Source organism: Mastigoproctus giganteus, chromosome 1 (assembly GCF_048544385.1).
Source record: "Mastigoproctus giganteus isolate SK-2022 chromosome 1, ASM4854438v1, whole genome shotgun sequence".
In the NCBI taxonomy this organism is placed as follows: domain Eukaryota; kingdom Metazoa; phylum Arthropoda; class Arachnida; order Uropygi; family Thelyphonidae; genus Mastigoproctus; species Mastigoproctus giganteus.
The window spans coordinates 64,587,795-64,614,832 of record NC_143575.1 but is presented as its reverse complement, the minus strand read 5'-3'; the positions used below and the strand labels follow the sequence as shown (position 1 = coordinate 64,614,832).

Below are 27,038 nucleotides of genomic sequence, written 5' to 3'. Positions count from 1 at the left end.
TAGTTCTTGCCATTGGGAATATATCTTGTTGTATATTATTTGCCTGTAGTCTGTATAGGGGACTGACAGGCAAAGATTGTCAGTGGGACCTGCTGATTTGGCTGCAGTGTCAGCCAAATCATTTCCCCTTATCCCAATGTGGCTAGGAATCCAGCAGAAGTGGATATCAAACTTGTGTTCGAAAAGAGAATGAATTTTCTGCTGAACCCGTCAGAGAACTAGATGAGAGTTGTGTCTCAAAGATATTAAAGCCTGTAATATACTCAAAGAATCATCAGAATATATTACTGACCTTTGGCATTGACAAGTTCGAATGTGATCCAAGGCTAACTCTATGGCATGCAGCTCTGCAGTGTATATGCTGGATTCAGGAAGAATCTGCTGAGATATTATAGTGTCTGGGAAGACAACAGCAGATCCTACACACAATGCCGACTTCGAGCAGTCTGTGTAAACTGGCAGGAAGTCGGAGGGCTCAGCTTGGTGTGCTGAATAGAGTTGCTGGTAGACAGTGGAGTCTCAGACTTTACCCATTTCTTAAGGGAAAAGTCACATGATGGGGTATGAGCATGCCAGGGTGAAAGAGTTTCTTTTGGTGTTTGTGCAACCTTGTCTGCCATGATGTTAAACTCTCTAAGTAGCTCTTGGATATGAATACCAAAAGATCGGTTGGCAGTCTGACAGGTATTCTACAAATTTTCCCAACATGGATCAAAAACGGATGTCCAGGTAGGATGGTTTGGCAGGGATTTCAACTTTAAAGCATAGTTTAAAGACAACTGCTTATGTCGAAGTAATAACAGTGGTTTGTTTGCTTCGACGTATAAGCTCTGGACAGAAGATGTTCAAAATGCTCCAGTAGCAATACGGATGGCCTGATGGTAGACAATGTCCAGCCATCGAAGGACCCTGTCTCTGGCTGAGGAGTATACCTGGGACCGGTAATCTAGTTTGGATCGTACAAGTGCACAATAAATAAGTAGTAATGTGCACCTGTCTGCTCCCCAATGCGTAGAGGAGAGAGAGAGTGAATTATTCTTCACAGAAAGCGCAGTGTTTTTGAGTGCAATACTTTTGATAGACTTTTTAAAGAAGTGTACATTAATATTATTATTAGCCATTAGGTACAAGGAAGCTTGTGGCTTATGCTGCACAAGTCAAAAAAAATTCCCGAGTTACCATGAGAGAGAGAGAGAGAGAGAGAAATAGAAACGAATCACCAAGAAAGAGAAGAATTATGATATCCAGCTCAGGACCCTAGGTGTGCCAGGCCTATACTCACCAGATGTGAGCCCCTGGGGTTAATTGCATGAAGTAAATATACATATAATTAAATAACTATTCTAAAAATAAATGAGACAATTCACATATGGAAAATTAACAAAGAGACTATTATAAACAAGAAAAATGCTTAAAAAAAAAAAAAAAAAAATTAGACGACCACTCATGTTTTTTATTAATCCCTTCCTCGTCCTTTGCAGCCCACACTCTATAAACACTAATTTGTACAACTTCTCTCCTTCTTATGATTGATTGGTTGATGGATGACATGTTGCTATATGTGTTCTCGCTTTCATCACTTCTGACATTTTTAGAAAAAGTCCATTTGAAGAATGGACTTTTTCTAAAAGCTTTAGGTCTTTGGATGTAACATAAAAAAACTCTGAACACGGTACGTCCTTATAATAGATTTTAATAATCAAAACAGATTTAACTATATCCAGCTAAAGGCAGATTTTCTCAGCAGTCCATAACGAATTCATCAGTAAGAAAATATGTACTGATGAGGCATTTGATCCTGGTAGAGTAAGACCACAAGTAACTTTATTTCATTACAGGTTATTTTTTCCTTCTGAAAATGAGCAAATACTTCTTTCCAACTGTCTGCAGTCTTACAATTAGTATTATTCCATTCAGTCATTTTATTTTCCGTTGAATACAATTCGACATTACTGTAGTCATAAAAGAGACTTTCTTCATTTATACTAAGGTTAGGTACCTGGAAGCAGAAATCTAGATGATCACTGCTATCAAGTAGCCAAAAGGCCAACACACAACACTGCACTAAATAACACACACATACACAAGCTCACAGACAAAAGTTTTCTGTCCTATCACTTTCTCCTGTGCAGGAGGGAAAACTCCCCCCCCCCCTTCTGCTTCCTTTTCCCCTATCTCAGTTCAATCGGTACAGAACCCTCTGTCCTGTGTAGGATGATTTTTTTTTTTTTTTTTTTTTTTTTTTTTTTGCACAACACATGCTGGTGTTACCTTGACAAAGTCTGTAAAAACTGAACAGAGCAACAAGACGGAGATGAACTTCTGTTATAGGAGCCGCCCATACAAAAATACAGATACTACTGTAGTGTATAAAAGCAAAGCAGTCTCTTCAAAATCATACAGTAGATGTTTGTCGGCATTACAGCAGCAATACCAACAACGTTGCAGGAAAAGGCACTATTAGTGAAGCTGTACCATCAGAACAGCAACAATGCGCTTTGGCTATCAGAGAATTCTGCCGTCAGAAGTGCATAAGGGTGGACCTATGATTGTTTGTCCTATCGGTAAAATGATTGTGAAATTTGAAGCGACAGGACATCTTGGTGCTCACCCATGTAGAGGTCGAAAGTGAGTGGACTCCTCTTGGGTTGAAGCTGTGGCTATGGCTCTTGAGAATTTATCAAGTCAATCTCCATGTGGCAGTGCAAGTGTGCCAGCTGTTTCTCTTGAAGTAGACATGCTATATTCCACTGTACGGCACATAATGCGTCAAGTGTTGCGATACTATCCTTACAAGATACACATGCTAGAGCAGCTAAAGCATGGTGATGCAGATATTTGTTTCACATATGCACTTCAGTTTCTGGCACAATTGACAGTGGATATCACTTGGCCATGGAACATCATTTGGAGTGATGAGGCCAACTTCTGCTTAAATGGACAAGTGAATACGCAAAACTGTCATATTTAGGCAACAGAAAACCCTCGAGTTATCCAAGAAGTCCCATTGCATTCTCCAAAAGGTACAGTGTGGTGTGGATTTATGACCACATTCGTGATTGGGCCATATTTTTTTGAACAGGAACATGAGCTACTCTTGCAGACCGTCTGCACTGTTCAGAAAACTTCATATCTGCCTGCACAATTACCCCCAGCTCCATTTCCTTCTCTACCACTGTCAGTGTAGTACCACAGAGTTGATATATCACTCTGGCGTTACTGCTTCCATTATGTAGTACTTTACATTTGTGAATATTAAACTTCATTTTCCACTTATCAGCCCATCTGCTCTACTTTTCTAGATCCTTTTACAGCCACATACTGTCATTAGTGTCCTTAACAACCCTGCCAACTTTCGTATCATCAGCAAACTTGGACATTAAGCTTGATATACCATCATCAATATCATTTATAAATACAGAAAACAACAATGGATCCAATAGTGAACCTTGAGGGACTCCACTAAGAAGATTACTCCACGATGAGCAGTGTCTATTGATTACTACTCTGTCTTCTCCCACTCAACCATCCATTTAACCATAGCAGCAATTTGCCTCCAATGCCACACTGCTCCAATTTGTTCAGCAGTCTTCCTTGTGCAACAGTATCAAAGGCCTTTCTATGATCGAGATATATATATCAAAGTTATTCCCTGCATACAGTTCCTTTGTGACCACATCATAGTATCCAATCAAATTGGTTAGGCAAGACTTTCCCTTAAAAAAACCATGCTTTGTCCGTGCTACAACTGAAGTCTTGTCTAGATGATTCTGCAGTTTTTCTTCAACCAGTGCTTCCATTAAATTTCCTGGAACAGAAGTTAAACTAACAGATCTATAATTACTTGTGTCACCCTTTGATCCTCCTTAGTGAATTAGGGTCACATTTGCACATCTCCAGTCCATGGGTACCTCCCCTGAGTCCGAAGAAGCTCTCATAATTATGGGTAAGGGTTTGCTTACCTCATTTCTGCCCCCTTTAATATAACTGGATTGATCCCATCCACTACGGGGGGACCTTTTTTATGTTTATCTACAACTATTTCTCCTCCACTTTCCTCTCAGTTATTACAAAATCATCTATCTCACTGCCAGCCTGGAATTCCCCTCCCTGAATAACTCCTCATGGGTGAATGTAGATGCAAAAATACCCATTTAGTTTGTCAGCCACCTGAGTAGGATCATCAACAGTTGAACCATCGATATCAAGTGGACCAATCTGATTCATCCCTTTCCTTCTAGAGTTTACATAGGTAAAGAACTCTTTGTTGTTTTTCTTTGCATCATTTGCAAAGGATTTCTCATAATCTGCCTTTGCCTGCTGAATCACCTTTGTGACTTAGTTACACACAAGCTTATATCTATCATAAGCTTCCATGTCATGCATTAATTTTATATGTATCCCATGCATTTTTCTTCTCTACTGTATGTCGGCCAGGGGCAAAGGTTGATATAGTTGTACACATTGGCACTAATGATATTAAGAGTAGGAGACCGCGGAATTACTTAACAAGTACAGGTCACTGTTGAAAAAAAGCTGTGAATTAGGGTTGAATTTGAAAGTGTCTGAAATTCTGCCCAGACATGATAGAAGGGAGTATATGATGAGAGCCCTATCGATCAATTCGGCCCTGGAAAGATTGTGCAAGGCTCAAGGGGTAGAATTTTTTTCAGCCTGGCCTGTACTTGTTAACAAGAGAGACTGCTTCTACAGGGATGGGATACACTTAAATAGAAAGGGTGCAAGAATGTTTGCTGATGCTATCGAGGCAGTGTTAGGTGGGTCGGAAAACTGCTAGATTGGGGTGACACAAGGACTAATAGATTAACAGTAGCCACTGGCAGAGGTGAAAGTGATTCTTGCGCTGCTTCTATTGGAATGATCCGCAGCCTGGAAAATCAGATGCAGGATATTTCAGAGACTGCTGGGAATCATTGGGGTTCAAATAAACACATGGGTTGTGTTAGGGTAGCTAAGAAAAGAAACAAGTGCATGTATACTTGCATGCACACCAATGCTAGGAGTTTAGTAAATAAATTTGATGAATTTGAGGTATTGCTCAAAACATCAAAGGAAGATATTGTGGGGATTTCAGAGATGTGGTGTCACACATATATAAGGAATGCAGAGCTGGAATTTGGGGAGTACAATGTCTACAGAAAGGATAGACAGGATAGGAAAGGAGGAGGGGTTAGTTAAGAAATACATAAAATCCAAGGAAGTGAAGCCAGTCGACATTGCTGGACAGTGCAGTGTCGAGTCAGTTTGATGTGACATAAGCATTGTGAGATCAAAATTGAGTGTAGGAGTGTGCTTTAGGCCTAATGACTATGAAGAGTATAATAAGAAACTGTACAGGGAAATAGAGTGGGCCAGTAAATCAAAGAGTCTTATAATGGGGGATTTAATTTCCCAGATATTGACTGGAATTTGGGGGCTGGAACCTAACACACTAGCAAGGCTTTTGTGGATGTATTGGATGATTGTTTTCTACATCATCATGTTCGGGAGGCAACTAGAGGGAGTAATACTCTTGATTTGATTATCAGTAGTAATTTTTCACGCATTAAGAATCTGCAGGTAAGTGAACCGCTAGGTGGCAGTGATCACAGTGTGCTGAAGTGGGATTTACTCAAAAAGGTAACTACCATTAGGGGTAAAGGAAAGGGTTATTGCTTTCGTAAAGGCGACTACGATGGACTGAGACAGTATTTAAATTCTATACAGTGGGACCAACTGATGATGTTACCAGCAGCAAATTCAAAATGGGAAGCATTCAAAGAACTTATCTTGGAAGCTACTAGGCTTTACATACCAACTAAGAAATATTGTTCAAGGTTTAGGCCTAAATGGATGTCAGATGAACTAATGAGACATATGTCAGAGAAGAAAAATGCATGGGATACATACAAATTAACACGTGACACAGAAGCCTATGATAAATACAAGTTGATCTGTAACCAAGTTACAAAGGAGGTTAGGCAGGTGAAGGCAGATTACGAGAAATCTTTGGCAAGGGATGCAAAGAAAAACAGCAAAGAGTTTTTTACTTATGTAAACTCTAGAAGGAAGGGGATGAATCAGATTGGTCCACTTATTATCGATGGGTCAACTGTTGATGATCCTGCTCAGGTAGCTAACAAACTAAATGAATATTTTGCATCGACATTCACACATGAGCAGTTATTCAGCGAGGGGAATGCCAGAGGTGTATTCAACTCTGGCAGTAAGCTAGAGAAACTTGAATTAACTGAGAGTAAAGTGGAGGAGAAATTGTTGAAGATAAATACAAGAAAGGCACCTGGAGTGGATGGGATCTATCCAGTTATATTAAAGGAGGCAGCAAAGGAAGTAAGCAAACCCTTAGCCATAATTATGAGAGCTTCCTTGGACTCAGGGGAAGTACCCATGGACTGGAGATGTGCAAATGTGATCCCAATTCACAAAGGAGGATCAAAGGGCGACACAAGTAATTATAGACCTGTTAGTTTAACTTCTGTTCCTGGAAAATTAATGGAGGCACTGGTTAAAGAAGCACTGTAGGATCATCTAGACAAGACTTCAGTTATAGCTCCGACACAGCACGGTTTTGTTAAGGGGAAGTCTTGCCTGACCAATTTGATTGGATACTATGATGCAGTCACAAAAGAACTGGATGCAGGGAATAACTTTGATAATATATACTTGGATCTTAGAAAGGCTTTTGATACTGTTGCACATGGAAGACTGCTGCACAAATTGGAGCAGTGTGGCATTGGAGGCAAATTGCTGCTATGGTTAAATGGATGGTTGAGTGGGAGAAGACAGAGTAGTAATCAATAGACACTGCTCATCGTGGAGTAATCTTCTTAGTGGAGTCCCTCAAGGTTCACTATTGGATCCATTGTTGTTTTCTGTATTTATAAATGATATTGATGATGGTATATCAAGCTTAATGTCCAAGTTTGCTGATGATACGAAAGTTGGCAGGGTTGTCAAGACACTATGCTACTGCTACAGGATCTGGAAAGGTTGAGCAGATGGGCTGAGAGGTAGTAAATGAAGTTTAACATTGACAAATGTAAAGTACTACATATGGGAAACAGCAAACCCAGAGCAAGAATGAAAGGGACCTGGGGGTGGTTGTGCAGGCAGATATGAAGTTTTCTGAGCAGTGCAGACAGGCTGCAAGAGTAGCTCATGGTGTATTGTCGATGATATATAGGAATTTTTCTAGCAGGCATAAGGAGGTGAGTGATTATTCCCTTGTATAAGGCAATGGTCAGGCCACACCTAGAGTACTGTATACAGGTCTGGAGGCCTCATTTCAAGAAGGATGTAGAGATGCTGGAACGAGTACATAGAAGGGCAACAAGATTAGTGAATGGAACAAAGGGGTGTTCTTATGAAGAAAGGCCTCCAGATAATGGAGGCACTCCAGTTTTGCAAATTACAGTGTCTGGGGACTAGGCACCAGCGAGGTGATCTGATAGAGGTGTATAAAGCCTTGAATGGTTTGAGTATGCTCAATGCTGATGGGATCCTTCCTCTTGCTCAGAATAATCACCTGAGAGGGCATAAATTCAAATTGAGGAAAGACAGATGTAGGGTAGACGTGAGGAAATTTGCCTTTAGCCAGCGGGTGGTTTGTTGGTGGAATAGACTTCCATCCCTTGTCGTGGAAGTTGATAGCCTAAGTAAGTTTAAGGCTCAGCTGGACAGGTATTTCAAATGAACAGAGGGGTGAAGTGGAAGTGGTTATTTTTTATTTATTTATTTATTTATTTTATTTATTTATTTTTTTTTTTTTGGCTGTTGCTCCATAAGCTTGCTTTCTTGCATCAAACGCCTCTACTAATGCTAATGCCTCATTACTTCATCTGACATCCATTTAGGCCTAAACCTTGAACAATATTTCTTAGTAGGTATGTAAAGTCTAGTAGCTTCCAAGATTAATTCTTTGAATACTTCCCATTTTGAATTTGCTGTTGGTAACATCATCAGTTGGTCTCACCGTATGGAGTTTAAATACTGTCTCAGACCACTGTAGTCGCCTTTACGAAAACAAAAACCCTTAGCTTTACTCCTGATGGTAGTTACCTCTTTGAGTAAATCCCACTTCAGCACACTGTGATCACTGTCACCTATTGGTTCCTTTATCTGGAGATTTTTAACGCATGAACAACTGCTACTGATAATCAGGTCAAGAGTATTACTTCCTCTAGTTGCCTCCTGAACATGCTAACGCAGAAAACAATCATGCAATAAATCCACAAAAGCTTTGCTAGTGTGTGAGTGACCAACCCACAAATTCTAGTCAATATCTTGGAAATTAAAATCCCCTATTATAAGACTCTCTGATTTACTGGGCCAATCTATTTCCCTTTAGAGTTCCTTATTATACTCATCAGAGTCATTAGGCCTATAACACACTCCTACTCTCAATTTCAATCTCCGAATGCTTATGTCACACCAAACTGACTCGACACTGCAGTGTCCAGCGATGTCGACTGGCTTCACTTACTTGGATTTTATGTGTTTCTAAACTAATAGCATAACCCCTCCTCCCTTCCGATCCTTCCTTTACACATTGTACTCCCCAAATTCAAGTTCTGCATTCCTTATATCTGTGTGACACTACATCTCTGATATCCCAACAATATCTGCCTTTGATGTTTTGACCAACACTTCAAATTTATTTACCAAACTCCTAGCATTGGTGTATACGCAAGTATACATGCACCTGTTCCCAATCTTAGCTACCCTAACACAACCCATGTGCTTACTTATACCGCAATGACTCCCAGCAGTCTCTGAAATACCCTGCATCTTGTTTTCCAGGCCGCTGCTCATTCCAATAGAAGCAGTGCAAGAATCACTTTCAACTCTGCAAGTGGCTACTGTTAATCTATTAGTTCTCGTATCCACCGAAGCTAGCAGTTTTCCGACCCACCTAACACTGCCTCGATAGCACCAGCAAATATTCTTGCACCCTTTCCATTTAAGTGTATCTCACCCCTGTAGAAGCAGTCTCTCCTGTTAACAAGTACAGACCAGGCTGAAAAAAATTCTACCCCTTGAGCCTTGCACAATCTTTCTGGGTCGAATTGATTGACAAGGCTCATGTGCTGTCTATTCGAGTTGATATGTTACATTTTGCTATAGAAAATGCTGTTCTTTGAATGGAAACTGTTGTTGACCAAAATGGAGGACACACTGAACAACTGTAGCACCGTTGAAGTGATTTTTGTATTGCCACAACACAATATAGTGACAAATTTTGTAACTAATTTTTTTTCTTCCAATAAATGGCGAGAGCATTCTTTATTGTACCTGTTGTCCAAATTTTTCTTTAGTACAAGCCTTAGAACCCGCTCCAGATCCCTCTATATAGGGATATTTTAAATCTAGCAACCCTGTATATTTCCCATTTCCCTAACAGCGGTCACTAGTAAAGCTACTTCTTGTCAGACCAGCTCAAAATTCGAGCTGGGTAACTGAATGACTGTTGGGTGGTCCATTTTAATTCTTTCAAGATCATCAACCCTATTATTCTTCAAGCTCTCATATGTGCCTATCAGAACACTGAATTTGCATTTAATTGTCTCATGCACTGTTTGCATAAAAAACTTGTAGGGGAACTGCCAAGGGAAGTTCTCCTGTTAGCCAAAGCATCCTCAAATGTTAGGACAGTACATAAAAGTTGTATTGTCTATTCCTGTTACAGTACACTGTTCTAGGTTCAACCAAGAGTAATTTTGTAAAATTATAAATGAATGAATAAATACCTATTTTAAAAACTTTTATCATAAATATCCTAAAAACTAATTATTTTTTAAAGAAAACTATTTATATTTACCTGGATCAGTAATTCCCACGGTCTGTGACCTGTTCCTATATCAACTGGTTCTATTAAAGGCTCCCACACAGCTATTTTTTCATTGTAGTAAGCCATTTCCATACTCAGTCGAGAAGAAATAGATAACTAAATTGAGAAGATGAAAATACAAAAATTATATATCACAAGCATTTAAAGATAAATTACAATTCAGAAATACAAAATTTTATTACCTAGTAATGCCTGGTAACACAGAGAGGTGGCAATACTCCATGTGGTGTGGGCGCCACACCTCGACCCTTGCTTATGTTGGTTTATACCTGGGTGTTAAACCAAATTGTGCTTGTGCATGGAGGTTATACCCAGGATACCCAGGATTACTAACAGTCCCACCATTGTGAAGGTGCAAACAGAGGATTTGGCTGTCACAGACTGTCCAGATTTCGTCAAAATTGGGTCCACTTGACTTGAATGTCACCTGAATATCAGTTCTATCAGGATTTTAGACTCCCAGGTAGCAAGTACAGCTTGTCTGGCATATCTGAGAGAATGTCTATGACAACCTCAAGGACTATCTTTTGATGCCTCGAAACCTGGCATTGTCTTTTCCTCTCTGGCAATGTATGCTCGATCTGGCATTTTTTTCAATACAGAGCAGTCTCGTTAACATTAAAAATTTGCTGCTGCCTTCATCAATAATTTTTTCCAACACCAAAAAATTTCTCTGCAACTGCAGTATCGGTACTGGTGACTTTACCGCATACTTTAACATTGTGGAAACCAGGACTATGATTGAACCTATTAATCCACCTGTTGCTTGACACAAACTTGGGTTGGGGTTCGCTGTACTTATCCTTTATATCTTTATAAATACTTGTTGCTTTTTCTTGAATGGCCATTGGACTCAGGGAAACTATCTTCTGAATCTGATTTTCCATCCATATTATTAACAGCTGTTCCATCTTCGATATAGCACCTGAAGGCTGTTCTGTGATCACTGTTGATCTTTAGTGCATTGATTCTTTGACATGTTCTTTTATACACACACTGTCCTTTAAAATAGTATTCACTGTTGAAGCAATGAGATCTAATTCCCTTGCAATAGGTGACAAACTTTGCTCTGCTTCGTACATCTTAATCATTTTCATCTTCATTTCAAAATCAATTTTGTTTCATTTCCTGGCACTACCACCACTTGCACTTTTTTCGTTGGTCGCTTTCCCTTCATCAATGTAACACATAAATAGGAATGAAGAAAAGTTTCTGCAAATATATTTTTTTTTATATCATAGAATATTTCAGTGAAGGGAAGATATTTCACCATAATAGCCTAAAAACCGAACACAATTGCAGTTATCGGGATAATCGCAAATGCAATAAGATCGAGTTTGTTACCCGTTTATTATTAGATGCACAAAAAGGAAAGCCCAATAAACCAGAAAGTGTAAATTGTTTTTACTGTCTGTTGGTCGTGACCTCCAGAAATCTGCTTTAGAAAAATATCACAAAGGCTTTCAAAATTGATTCTTATAATGGAACATACGATAATGATGAAAGGGTAGTGGAATTTCCATTATAAATATGACCTGTTCCATTATAACTTCTGTTCCGGGTAAAATAATGGAGTCGCTGGTTAAAGATGCATTGCAGGATCATCTATACAAGACTGCAGCAATAATTCAGACACAGCATTGGTTTGTTAAGTGAAAGTCTTGTCTGACAAATTTGATAGGATATTATGATGTGGTTACAAAGGAACTGGATGCAAAAAATAATTTTGATATCATATATTTGGATTTCAGGAAAGCTTTTGACACTGTTGCGCATGGAAGACTATTGTACAAATTGGAGCAGAATGGTATTAAGGGTAAGTTGCTACAATGGATAAAAGGATGGTTAAGTGCGAGAAGACAGAGGGTGGTAATCAATGGGTGCTGCTCTTCTTGGACTAATGTTATTAGTGGAGTCCCAAAGGGTTCGGTATTAGGTCCACTGTTGTTTTGTATGTTTATCAATGATATTGATGAAGGTATATCAGGCTTAATGTCGAAGTTTGCAGATGATAGAAAGGTTGGCAGGGTTGTTAATGACAGTAATGGCAGTGTGCTACTGCAACAGGATCTAGATAATTTGGGCAGATGGGCTAAGAAGTGGCAACTGAAGTTTAACCTTGACAAATGCAAAGTACTGCATATGGGTATAAGTAACCCCAGAGAAACGTACCAACTGTGTGGTACTACACTAAAGGTGGTAGAAAATGAAAAAGACCTGGGAGTAATTGTGCAGGCAGATATGAAGTTTTCTGAGCAATGCAGACAGGCTGCCAGGGCAGGTCATGGGGTTTTGTCAATGATATATAGGAATTTTGCTAGCAGGGAAAAGGAGGTGATTATCCCTCTGTATAAGGCAATGGTCAGGCCACGCCTTGAGTACTGCGTACAGGTCTGGAGGCCTCATTTTAGGAAGGATGTAGATTTACTTGAGCATGTACAGAGAAGGGCAACAAGATTGGTGAGGGGAATGAAGGGATCCTCTTACCAAGAGAGGCTTAAGTTCTGCAAATTGTAGTGGCTGGAGACCAGACGCCTGCGCGGTGATCTGATTGAGGTATATAAGGCCTTGAATGGGTTGAGCATGCTGAATTCTGATGGGATCCTTCCACTTGTTCAGATTACGAACCTAAGGGGGCATAAATTCAAATTAAGAAAGGACAGATGTAGAATAGATGTGCGGAAATTTGCCTTTAGCCAGCGGGTGATTAATTGCTGGAACAAACTTCCATCTGTCGTTGTGGAAGTCGATAGGTTGAATAAATTTAAGGAGGAACTGGACAGGCATTTGGAGGGAATGGTGTGATTTTTTTTTTTTTTTTTTTTCTTGGCTGATGCTGTATAAGCTCATACATTTGCTTTCTTGCATCACATACCACTACTACTACTACCTTTTAGAGAGATAAATAGCTTAGTAATATAGCAAAAATTGTCAACTTTCAAGGACTTGGAACAAATTAAAAAAAAAAAAAAAAAAAATAGGTTTACATTACAATATTTTCACGATACCTTCATTTATTTCTACAGCATGCAAAATACGTTTCAACGATTTTTTTAAGTTTGCACCAGCCTGCAAAAACTTACTGTCATAAAGTCGAATTTCCGCAATTTGAGTAGTTGTAGTGGCATGTGATGCAAGAAAGCAAGTGTATGAGCTTATGAAGCATCAGCCAACAAAAAAAAAAAAAAAAAAAATTACACCATTCCCTCCTTAAATTTATTCAACCTATCAACTTCCACAATGACAGATGGAAGTTTGTTCCAGCAATTAACCACCTGCTGGCTAAAGGCAAATTTCCGCACATCTATTCTACATCTGTCCTTTCTTAATTTGAATTTATGCCCCCTTAGGTTTGTAATCTGAACAACTGGAAGGATCCCATCGGAATTCAGCGAGCTCAACCCATTCACGGCCTTATATACCTCAATCAGATCAGCGCGCAGGTGCCTAGTTCTCCAGCCACTGCAAATTGCAGAACTTAAGCCTCTCTTGGTAAGAGGATCCCTTCATTCCCCTCACCAATCTTGTTGCCCTTCTCTGTACATGCTCAAGTAAATCTACATCCTTCCTAAAATGAGGCCTCCAGACCTGTACGCAGTACTCAAGGCGTGGCCTGACCTTTGCCTTATACAGAGGGACAATCACCTCCTTCTCCTTGCTAGCAAAATTCCTATATATCATTGACAAAACCCCATGATCTGCCCTGGCAGCCTTTCTGCATTGCTCAGAAAACTTCATATCTGACTGCACAATTACTCCCAGGCCTTTTTCAGTTTCTATCACCTTAAGTGTAGTACCACACAGTTGGTACGTTTCTCTGGGGTTACTTCTATCCATATGCAGTACTTTGCATTTGTCAAGGTTAAACTTCAGTTGCCACTTCTTAGTCCATCTGCCCAAATTATCTAGATCCTGTTGCAGTAGCACACTGCCATTACTGTCATTAACAACCCTGCCAACCTTTGTATCATCTGCAAACTTCGACACTAAGCCTGATAAATATACAAAACAACAGTTGACCCAACACCGAACCCTGTGGGACTCCACTAATAACATTAGTCCACGAGGAGCAGCACCCATTGATTAACACCCTCTGTCTTCTCCCACTTAACCATCCTTTTATCCATTGTAGCAACTTACCCTTAATACCATTCTGCTCCAATTTGTACAATAGTCTTCCATGTGCAACAGTGTCAAAAGCTTTCCTGAAGAGTATTAAGTAAGTTGGGGAGTTCCTGTATTTAGATGTTAAATAATAAATATATCCTTTTGTTTTTAACACATGCATATGTTGTAAATTTCGTAAATATTAAATAAGAATAATAAATTACACATATACTACATGTCCTCCCCAAAGTTTACATCCCCTCTTGGTGCAAATGCTCTGGATTAAACACTGGCTTTGACAGTACACAATTCATTTGAAATGCATTTTCTAAGCCACTAGATTGGCCATATCATGGCTAGCACATTCAGTATTCACTGGACATTACCCCAATAGACTTTTTTCTGTGGGGTTGTGTGAAAGATATGGCATACAGAATGATGACCTTGATTATGGAATTGAAAATGAGAATCAAAGCTGCTGTAGTAACTAGTGATCCTGGCTTACTGGCATGTACTTGGTGGGGTGGGGGGGGGAGACAGAGAGAGAGAGAAAAAAATCAACTAGACATTGTTCACACTTTGTAATACAAACAATGTGGAAATAAATTTCAACATTGTTTGTACTACACATGGAAATTTATTAATAAAGTAAAAAAAAAAAAAATTTTTTGAGTTGCTCTATTGATGGTCATAAATTGTTTTTCAGTAAACATGTTATTCTTTTTGTAGTGAATTTATGAAGTTTTCCAGGGTTTTTTTTGGGACACCCTGTATATCTATCTGGGGCAAATAATAAGAATGAAAGATGTACAAAGGAAAGAAAATATAACATACTGAAATGAAACATGGTGTTTAACAGAAAGACTGAGACAAAGACTGAAAGTAACTCAATGGGAGATGGAAAGAAGCAAGCTAGGAATTACAGGTAATTCCTGGCCAAAAACAGAGATAACAGACATAATAAACATATAGTTTTTTCCTTTATACAGAGGGCTGCATATTTGCAAAGATGTAGTGATGAAAGATGAACCAGAAAATTAATGGAATGGAGATAAATGGATGTGAAATGAGGAAGAGGAAGGCCTAGAGTGCAAGGGAGACATGAAATTCAAAAAATTGCAATGGATGGGAGCTGCAGTAGCAAGACAAGCATGAAGAGACATGGGAGAAATCTTCATCCAGTGGTGGACTGACAACAGTTGAATAAGATATACAATAAACAGGTATATCCAGTGATGGGATTCAGCCTGTTCACACCAGTTCGGCAGAACCGATACCTAATTTTTTGTTGAGTTCGGCGAACTGATTGTTAAAATGGCACTTGTGATCAGGGTTCTCTCTAAGGTGGGTGCCTGGGCAGCCACCCAATGTTGAATTCACAAATTTACATACCTTCCTTTTTTTTTTTTTTTTTAACGTTCATCTACGCAACAGCATATTCCAATTGCCCGTAGTAATGTTCATTCCGTCCATAGGTGAAAAAAATTAGACGGAACTATGCTTGTAATATTTATTTATTCATTTCATAAAACTCATTATACCTTTGATGAAATACTATATTTTTATTCCCTCGCATTTGTTACTTAAGTAAACAAACATATAACATAAAGAGAAAAAGTGCCAAAAAACCAGAGGGTGACACACTGTCATTTGTTTCAGCTTTGTGTTATGCCCTAAATTCACACGAGATATTATGAGTGCATTGGTGTTCCCCAATCAATAAAAACAATAGGCAGTTAGGACACAACAAACCAACAGAAATATAGATTTCAAGGGTTGTCTTATCACCCATTTCGGAAGCCGTGGAAGAATGTTCTTCCATGTTGGAATCCTTATGCCAGTGTGCACGTGGTAATCGACACTTTTATCATAACTTTCCCATGACAAACAGGTTTGTCGTACACATTATTCTATTGTATTTAATCTGCATAGCCTATGCCATTTATTAATTCAGCAAGAAATTTTCGTTTAATATCGATAAAATGAAGAAAATGTATGTTCTGACTGATGTTTATCAAATCATATAAATGGTTGTTCATCAATGGTATGCACACAGTGCTTTGTTTATAAAAGTTTATGATATGACCACACGTGGACAGAACCAGTAAAAATATTCAAATATACATGCACATATCCACTCCTGCTCTATAATATATTTAAATAAAACATTTTTTAAATTTTTTGCAGCAGCCCTTAAAAGGATGAAAGGGCAACAGAGTTTGACAGATTTTTTCAATAAGAAACCAAAATCAGAATTTGTTGTATCAGAATTGGCCTTGGATGATACAAAACAGTCACAAGCACAACCACTCCAACTTGAAGAAAGCAGCACGTCAATTATTGAAATAAAAAACAATAACTCCAAAATTGAAAATAATCTTCCTGAATGCTGGCCAGTGCAACAATATAACAATTTTAAAGAAAAAATGATGGACTGGTAAGTTTTAACAAAAAGTTAGGTTGTGAGTATTGTGCAAAATATGACTTTATAAAAGAGAAAAGTGTTCATGTGTCAAAAGAATGGAAATGTTTTCAGATTGAGGCATCAGGGAAAAATAAAGAGGTACAACAAGCTTCTCTAAGGAAAAAAATGAAAGAATATTTTTCATCAAAAGCTCATAACATTTGTAAAGAGAACTTAAAACAATATAAGCAGGATTCAATAACAAAAGTAATAGATACGATGAATAAAAAATATTTAAGTGCTATTTGTAGAATATTTAATACAGTTTACAGCCTGGCAAAAAGATGTAAACCATTTTCAGACATAGAAGATAAGAGAGAAGTGCAAATTAAAAATGGATTAGATATGGGAATAGGATCACTTTCTCGTAAAACTGCTGTGAAAGTAGTTGATTTCATTGCAAAGGAAATTAAAAAAGAAATATTTAATAAAATTATTGAAAATAATCTGAAAATATGTTTGATTATTGACGAAGCTTCAACGATATCCTGCAAACCAGTTATTATACTTTTCTTAAAAGTTGAGGATTCAGTTACATCACCAACAATTTTCTTTGAACTAGTTGAATTGGAAAAACAAGATGCAGAGACAATATGTTCTTCACTTATGGAAAGTTTAAATAATGCTGGGCTTACTAAGTACTACCTAGAAAAAAATTTAATAGGATTTTGCTCCGATGGTGCCAGCGCTATGCTTGGGAGAAAATCTGGAATAAGCACTAGGATTGCAAAAGAGTTTCCTTTTGAAACATAATAATATGGCACTGTTTAAATCATCGCCTGCATCTTGTTTTAGATTATTCGATAAAGGAAATAAAGCAAGCAAAACATTTTAAAATATTTATTGATAAGATATATACTATTTTTCATCAATCCAATAAGAACCAAATTGAACTTTCCAAAATATCTGAACAACTTGGAATTGAAATTATAAAGATTGGTAGTTTTGGGACCAAGATGGACTGCCTATAGTTTAAGGTAAACCCTAGCTATGTTCATTTTTATTTTTTTTATTTTTTGTTACTTGTTACAACAAATATTACTTGTTATTTTTATTCAAATAACAAGTACTTAGGTATGGCTGCCCATCTTGAAAATATATATTTTATAACTGATTTTGCATTGATGATTGATATTTAAACGAAATTTCTTTTCTTTCAAAGCACTGAAAGCAAGAAATATAGACATAATAAAGGCTGAAAAAACTTGTGATAAAATCTATTAAAGAATTTCAAATGCATGGAAAGGAAAAGGGTCCATACGAAAAAAAAGTTGATGAATTAATTACTTCAGAAACCTTCACAAATATAAAATTTGTAGAAAATCATCGATTTGTTGGGCTTCCTTGGGAAAGAGTTTTAGAAAACATCATAACGAATTTGAAAAAAAGACTAATTGGATTGTGAACATTTAAAAGCAAGTTGTAGCCAATTTCAAGATAGGAATAAAATTAATTTTTCAATTTTTTGGAGCCAGATTACTGGAATATTGAAGTAGTACTAGTTCCATGGAAAGCAGCTGAAGAACAATTGCTCGTATTTAATGACATTTTTAATTACTAAATTGATATTAATGATTATTGAGTTTTTGTGGAAAATGTATTAAAAAATTCCCGGAATTATGCAATTCCTGAAAATGTTCAAAGAGCTAAAAATATTGTCCGAGCAATTGCTGCTAAGTTCAGCAGAGTGGGAAGGAGTTTTTCAAAGATGAACATAATATGTTCAGAGAAGAGAAGTTGCCTAACTGTTTCTAATATATCAAACACAATAACTATTAGTCTAATCAGCCTACCTCTAAAGGAATGGGATCCTACTTCTACAGTGAAAAGATGGTTAAGGATAAATCACTCAGCCGATGATGCGCGGATAAAAGCGAAGAAAATTGCAAGTGAGGACTCCAATCAAGAAGCAATATGGAAATATCTTAAATAACAGTTTTATTGTTTTTTGTCAGGTATTATTTAATAATTTTTCATTAATATTTTAAAACTCTTTCTTATAACTTAATCTAGTTTTGTGGACCTCTTTTACTGTTCTTATTTAAGTATTAACTGCATGAAATAATAAACTACCTTTAGGTATATAGTTTTTTTATACTTAGAACAAGCATTAGGGCAGCAAACCAGTTGTTAACTTATTTGAATCCCACAACTGGGTATAACTAAAAAATATGTACTACTCCAATAATCAGCAATGAAATATAAAACCTCTGCACTCCACAAGGAAATGTCCTGGATAAACTTAAAAAAAAATTACATATAATTACACCCCCCCCCCAATAAAACCTCACTAATTCAGACCCTCCATATTCAGACTGCTTTCTATTTTTATGTACATATTTTATTTATGTAGAACACTGACTTTTCTTAAAAAGGAATCAAATGAGACAATTCCAAAATTCTTTTAGAATTTTTGAATTGTATCATTAAATTCTAAATAATAAAAATTCTTCTAAAGGCAAATTAAACCATCAATGCCTTAATGGCTTCAATTGCCTTTAACTGTAAAAGAGGAAAATTAATTCTCTTAGAAAATATATAAGGTATTTCGATCATTATGTAGTGTAGTAGTGGCATGTAATGCAAGAAAGCATGTGTATGAGCTTATGCAGCATCAGCCAAAAAAAAAAAAAAAAAAAATCACACCATTCCCTCCAAATGACTGTCCAGTTACTCCTTAAATTTATTCAACCTATCAACTTCCATAACGACAGATGGAAGTTTGTTCCAGCAATTAACCACCCGCTGGCTAAAGGCAAATTTCCGCACATCTATTCTACATCTGTCTTTCTTAATTTGAATTTATGCCCCCTTAGGTTCGTAATCTGAACAAGTGGAAGGATCCCATCAGAATTCAGGGTGCTCAACCCATTCAAGGCCTTATATACCTCAATCAGATCACTGTGCAGGTGCCTAGTCTGCAGCCACTGCAATTTGCAGAACTTAAGCCTCTCTTGGTAAGAAGATCCCTTCATTCCCCTCACCAATCTTGTTGCCCTTCTCTGTACACGCTCAAGTAAATCTACATCCTTCCTAAAATGAGGCCTCCAGACCTGTACACAGTACTCAAGGCGTGGTCTGACCATTACCTTATACAGAGGGATATTCACCTTTTCCCTGCTAGAAAAATTCCTGTATATCATTGACAAAACCCCATGACCTGCCCTGGCAGCCTGTCTGCATTGCTCAGAAAACTTCATATCTGCCTGCACAATTACTCCCAGGTCTTTTTCATTTTCTATCACCTTAAGTGTAGTACCACACAGTTGGTACGTTTCTCTGGGGTTACACTTCTGCCCATATGCAGTACTTTGCATTTGTCAAGGTTAAACTTCAGTTGCCACTTCTTAGCCCATCTGGCCAAATTATCTAGATCCTGTTGTAGTAGCACACTGCCATTACTAACCCTGCGAACCCTTGTATCATCTGCAAACTTCGACATTAAGCCTGATATACCTTCATCAATATCATTGATAAATATACAAAACAACAGTGGACCCAACACCGAACCCTGTGGGACTCTACTAATAACATTAGTCAACAAAGAGCAGCACCCACTGATTACCACCCTCTGTCTTCTCCCACTTAACCATCCTTTTATCCCTTGTAGCAACTTACCCTTAAAACATCTTTTGATGAAGTTTTATTATGCAATGATGACAATATCAAGTGCCTTTTCTTACCTTCCAGTATTAGGGCAAAGGGAGTCATACTCGGCAATAAACATTTATATTGACGGAATCAATTAAAAAGTTTTTTTTTTTTTCTTTTTAATGATTTGAACAGGAAGAGAAGAGACAGTTGTCAATATAAAAAACTATAACATAATATATGCTATTATAACAAGTGGATTGCAAGTTGGAATGAAGTAAAGCAAAATTACAGTACTGTATTAAAAGGAAAAGCTATTAAATTATGATATTATTCCTATTTAGGTAGAATCAAAGATGAGGTTAAAATGCATTACACAACATTGGTGAAAAAGTCAATACTTTGGCTGAGGTAAGAATGTGGATGAATGTTAGTGAAATAGGAAGAGCATTTTAAGAGGAAAAACTAGGTGAAAGGGAAAGTAAAGAAAATGTTAAATTACATGTATGCAAAAATTGCCTCAATACTCTTATTAAATTTTGTATTTTATTTGTGCAGAATAGAAAAATTCTAATGAGGTATTTTAAAAATATTTCTATGCTCTAACAGATATGAAGAAGAACATTATGAAACAGCAATACAATAGAACCATTACTCAAAAAAAAACCACTTCCAATTTCTTTAAAAAAGACAACTAAAGATGGACTTCACATTCATGATTAAATTTATAGTAATTAACATTTAACACAATCAAAGCTTGTTTGATAGGGATTATTTGTATTCTATTTGATTTAAACTCTTTTAATTGTTTTAAATGCAGTGCAACCATGATATAATACACTTGGTTAAACAGCAGATTCAGATATGATATGAAACGGAACACGTTCCAAGAGAGACATAAAAAATGCAGTTATAACAAAACCTTAATTTTCAATACTAATTACCAAAAGCAAAATCTATACATGACAGAGTGGCATAGGGTTTGCTGAACAAACCACCAGCTACTGCAATGATTTTTAAAGCGTCAACTGCTGAACTATTATATTCAAGTGTGCAGTATATTGTCTCAATTAGAATTAAGTTTTTATAAATAACAGTAGTCATTTAAAAGTAATTAATCTAGATGTTCAGTTCCTCCCTATCTCACCTCAATCTGAATAAATTTAGCCATAGATTTCTGTAAATAATAGCATGTGCATTGTTTTCAAGAATGAAATCACATTTTGAATGGCAGAATCTGTTAAAGGCATAAATAAAAGTGTGCATAAGCTGACAAACAGTTTATATGCTATGGACCAGAGTCATGGTTCTCAAAAATTATACTAGAGTACAGGTGACCCCCGCTTAATGCTGATAATTCGTTTCGGAAAAACAGAGCGCTAAGTGAGCGCCGCATTCCCATAAGGTAAAATATGTATTTGTGAGTTGCGATCGGTGCCATAGGATATTTCCTAATCAATAATAAACGGTAGTGAAAAGATGCACAAATGTCGGTCAAAATATTTAATATTCAAATATTTGTACATATAAAATATTTTGCATTACATACGTATATAATTATGTGGTAACTATTTATGTATCAAAATTAAACTTAAAATTCCAATTAAAATCATGAATTTAATTGATCTAAATTGATTTTAATTGATTTAATTTAATTGATGAATTTAATCATGAAAAATGTATCGATCTTGGATTGAACTTTGGCATTCTTCCAAATAAACTAAAAGGGGTATTAATTTTAAATCCCCCGCAGCGTTTCCACCCAACAATAAAGTCAACTGATGCTTCGTCACTTTGAAACCTGGCATGTGTTTTTCTTCTTTCAATATGAAACTTCGGCTAATATTTAGTACTTGGTGCACCCTCTCTACACTTGCCGACACGGCAGTGATTGATGGGTGCTGACTCCGCCCAGTGTCACGTGTTCTCCTGAACATATGGAAACATCTGGCACGCGTGCCACGCCGTGCGTGTTATGAACTTCGCTGTTAGAAAATTTCACAGGGCGTGTGAAGATTTTTCAAGTTGGCATGGGAAACGTTGCATCAGGCAACACAGCGGCAATCCCCAAAGCAAAATATGCTGGTCCCTACAGGAATTAGTTATTGTTGGTGACTCTATTGTAAAGGAGATGGGGAATATATTATGCAAAAAGGATAGGTGGAACGGGACCAGGGTATGTCTGTCAGGGGCAAAAGTTGATGACACTGTAGAACAGATATCTTTTAAGGGCATAAAAGGTGATGTTGTTGTACACGTTGGCACTAATGACCTTAAGAATAAGGGATCTGCAGATTGACTTTGATTCAATTTTGATTTAATTTGAAAGCATCTGTAATTCTATCCAGACACGATAGGAGGGAGTATATAACGAGAGCCTTTTCAATCAATTCGGCTCTGGAGAGATTGTGCAAGGCTCATTGGGGAGAATTTTTTTCAGTGCAGTCTGTGCTTGCTAATAAGACAGCCTGCTTTAGAGGGTTGAGAAACACTTACCATATTTCCCCATGTATCAGACACACCTTTTTTCGAAAATTTGGGGTCTAAAAACTGGGTGCATCTTATACAGTGGTTGTAGACTTTTTTTTTTACTTGCATTTCCCGCTTTTTTGCACTTGTTGTCTTTGTGCTCATTGTTTTGCACTTGTTACCAATATATTAGGTTACATTTTGTCCCCTTCTGCCCAGAAATGATTTTCGTACAGTGCTGAATTCAAGTTAAAAGTGATCCAGTTTGCAAAAGTGAATGGAAATCGTGCTGATGAACGTAAATTTGGTCCTCCTCCAACTGAGAAAACAATCCGAGACTGGCTACGGGAAGAAGAAATCCTACTGAAAATGCCACGGCAGAAGAAGGCCATTAGAGGCAAGTCAGCAAAATGGCCTGATTTAGAGAGGGCATTGAAGATATGGATTGAGGAGCAAAGGGCAATTGGAATTCCTGTGTCCACAAAGGTGGTTCAGCATGAGGCAAGAAGAATTGCTGATGAAAAAGAAGGTACTGAATTCAAAGGACGACACAACTGGTGCTTCAGGTTCATGAAACGGAATGGACTAAGCATGCGTACAAGCACCAGACTTGCCCAAAAGATGCCTGAAAGGTTTTGGTGCTGGGCCCATTATTGTTTTGTGTATTTATTAATGATATCGATGAAGGTATTTGCAGATAAAGGCTTAATGTCCAAGTTTGCAGATGATATAAAGGTTGCCAGCATTATTAATGACAGTAAAGACAGTATGCTACTGCAACAGGATCTAGAAAAGTTAGGCAGATGGGCTGAGAGAGAAGTGGCAACTGAAGTTTAATATTGATAAATGCAAAGTACTGCATATGGGTAGCAGTAACCCATGAGAAACGTACCAACTGTGCAGTACTACACTGAAAGAGGCGAACAATGAAAAAGATCTGGGGATAATTGTGCAGTCGGATATGAAGTTCTCTGATCAGTACAGATGGGCTGCCAGAGTAGGTCATGGAGTTTTGTCAGTGATATATAGGAATTTTGCTAGCAGAGACAAGGAGATTATACCATTGTATAAGAAAATAGTCAGGCCACACCTTGAGTACTGCGTACAGGTCTGGAGGCGCCATTTTAGGAAGGATGTAGAGTTGCTAGAACGAGTAAGAGAAGGGCAACAAGATCACTGAGAGGAACAAAGGGGTTCTTTTCCCAGGAGAGGTTTAAATTCTGTAAGACGCAGCATCTGGAGACTAGGCACTTGCGAGGTGATCTGATTGGGGTGTACAAGGCCTTGAATGGTGTGAGCAGGCTCAATGCTGATGGGATACTTCCACTTGCTCAGATTAAGAACCTGAAGGGGACATAGATTCAAATTGAGGAAAGACAGTTGTAGAATAGATGTGCTGAAGTTTCCCTTTAGCCATTGAGTAGTTGATTGCTGGAACAGACTTCTATCTGTTGTTGTGGAAGTTGATAGGTTATAAATAAATTTAATGCTGAACTAGACAGACATTTAGAGTGACTGGATTGGTGAAATGGGAAGGGCCTTTTTTTTTTTTTTTTTTTTTTGGCTGATGCTCTATAAGCTTGCTTCCTTGCATCATATGCCTCAACTAATGCTAATCAGCAAATTCTAAATGAGAAACATTCAAGGAAATAATCACAGAAGCTACTAGGGTTTTCACTCCAACTAAGAAATACTATTCAAGGCTTAGACCTAAATGGATGTCAGATGAATTAATGAGACTCACTGCAAAGATTAAAAACACATGGGTGAATACAAATTATCAGGTTATATTAAGGGCCTATCGTATACATAAGTTAGTCTAGAATCAAGTCATAAATGATGTTATGTAAGCTAAGGCAGATTATGAGAAAGCTTTGGTAAAGATGCAAAGAAAAATAGCAAACTTTTTTTTCTTATGTAAACACTAGAACAAAGTGCATGAATCAAATTGGTCCACTTGATATCAATGATTCAACTGCTGATGATCCTGCTCAGTTTTCCTACAAGTTAAATAAATGCTTTATATCTACATTCACTCATGAGGAATTTGGGGAGTGGGTGCATTAAGTATATCAAATTCTACAAGGGATTTAAAGGATTTTGCAATAATCTAGAGGAAAATGGAAGAGAAATTGCTGCAGTTAAATGTAAAAAAGGCACCTGGATCTATTCATTATATTAAGGGGACAGCAAAGGAATTAAGCAGATCCTCAGTGACAACACATCCAGAGATTAGGGGAAATCTCCAAGCACTGCACATGTGTAAATTTATCTGTATTTCACAAAGGGAGATCAAAATGTGACATGATTAATTACAGACCTGTTAGCTTAACATCTGATCAGGGAAAATAATGAAGTCACTACTTAAAGTAATGCAGGACCATATAGACAGGAGTATAATTATATTTTAGTCACAGCATGGATTTGTCAAGGGGAAGGTCTTGTCTGACCAATTTGATTGGATAGTATGATGCAGTAATAAAGGAGCAGGATAGGATGCAAAAATAATTTTAATATCATATACAAGCAGTTCCTGCTTTACGAGTTCCTGGGTTTATGAAGTTATTATTTTTTTTTTTCAAGTATTGATAGAATCGAAAATACGAACATTACTTGCAATAAATAAATGTTAAACATTCATAAATATGGAATTTCAAACCACGGAAGTAGCTATACAACACAGTACTACTGTGTGTGCATTTATTTGTTTGGACAGAGATAAGGAGGGAGGTCAAACTCTTACAAAGAATTTTGGAAAGAATTCAATATCTTAGATGAATGAAAATAATAAAACGAGCCTGAGCCTGGGACAAAATTACGGATAAGGACATGAAAGATGTTTGGAATAAACTTTGTCATCTGTGTGTTTATAATTTTGAACGATTTCAAGAACCAGCACAGACCATACAAAATGAAACAGGATCAGTTGTTAATATTGCTAACCAATTACAGCTTGAGGTTTCTACAACTGATGTCACTGATCTGCTTCAAACACAATGGAGAGTTCACAAATGAAGACCTCCTTGATATGGCAAAATGTGAAGAAGCTGAGGAAGAAGATGATTTAACAGCTGAAACTCCTGTTTGTTCCTTCACTCTCAAGGGGCTTGACAAAGCTTTTCAATACATAGAAAAAAAATTGAGATTTTCAAGTCACAAGACTGAAATTTCGAGCACAGTAGAAAATTTTCTACAGGTTTAAAAAATGCTTATGAATGCTATCATGAAATTTATAAAAAAAAGAGAAAACAAACAAATGACCCTTGAAGTATTTCTGAAGAAGGCAATTCCTTTTGCTTCAAACAAACCAACGACGAGTGCCAAGCCAAAAATAAGTGATGAACCATCAAGCTGATGATGATGAAGAATAAACATTCTTTAACATTTGTATGACATAAATGATTTCTTTATTATTATATTTTTCATGATTTTAAAGGCTGTGTTTTCATTTCTTTGGATAAATAAATCATTGTTTAAGCATAAACTAATGTTTTGTTGACCTTTATTTAACATTACTATGGTCAAATTTTATTGTTGAGAACATAACCTGTTTTTAACATTATGTACACGGGAAATAATTTCCTGCTTTACGAGCGGGCATTAGGAATGAATTAATTCATAAAGTCACGATCTACCTGTACTTGAATTTCAGAAAAGCTTTTTATACTGTTGCACATTATAGGCTGCTGTACAAATAGGAGCAGTGTGACATTAAGAATAGTTACTGCTATGGATAAAGGGATGGGTGAGTAGGTAAAGACAGAGGGTTGTTAATAATAGACACTACTCATCATGGATTAATGCAGTAGAGTCCACCAGGATTCGTTGCTGGGCCCACTGTTGTTTTTTGTATTTATTATTGGTGATGAAGGTATATCAGGCGTGATGTCCTAAGTTTGCAGATGATATGAAGGTTTGCAGGGTGGTTGATGACAACCACTCTGCCAACCTTTGTATCACTGATGACAGTAATTAAGGTATGCTATTGGACCAAGATCTAAAATATTTAGGCAGTTGTGTAAATGAGGTTTAACATTGAGAAGTGAAAAGTGTTCCATACATGGGTAGCAATAATCCCAAATTAATTTTCCAACTCTATAATACTATACTCAGATTAATGGAAAATTAAAAAATCTCACTGTAATTTTGCAGTCAGATATGAAGTTCTCTGAGCAGTTTGCCACTATTAATGCTACTAATACTGTAACTGGATTCCCTATAAACATGGCTCATTTGGAACTACAGCATTATTAAAAAAAAAAAAAAAACCTACAGTAATTGTGCATTTGTCATTTAAAACATTTAACCCGCTATTGGTAAAATAGTAAAAACTAACAGGAAAAAAATAAATTGCAAAATGGAATTTGCTTACAAGAATGCTTGCTAAGCAAGTCATATTTTTAATCATTGTGTGTTCGTGTCAAAATTTTTTTAAAAAACTAGTTAAATTTTATTTGCGGCTGTAATGCACTTTGCTTTAAATACAAGGGTTAAAGTTATACTCTGACACCCACATTATTAGCATTATTAGAGGCACAT

The 27,038-nt window shown here is 37.1% G+C and overlaps 1 protein-coding gene across 4 annotated transcripts in view; it reads right to left on the bottom strand.

Annotated features, from left to right (window-relative positions):
• The window catches only part of Vps13 (vacuolar protein sorting 13C), a 1,645,987-nt gene that overhangs the window by 630,316 nt on the left and 988,633 nt on the right, over positions 1–27,038 (bottom strand). For all 4 annotated transcript variants that reach the window (XM_090373229.1, XM_090373247.1, XM_090373239.1 and 1 more), the window contains exon 42: positions 9,839–9,964. In XM_090373229.1, coding sequence (XP_090229355.1) covers positions 9,839–9,964 — 126 coding nt within the window. The remainder of the gene's footprint in view (positions 1–9,838; positions 9,965–27,038) is intronic.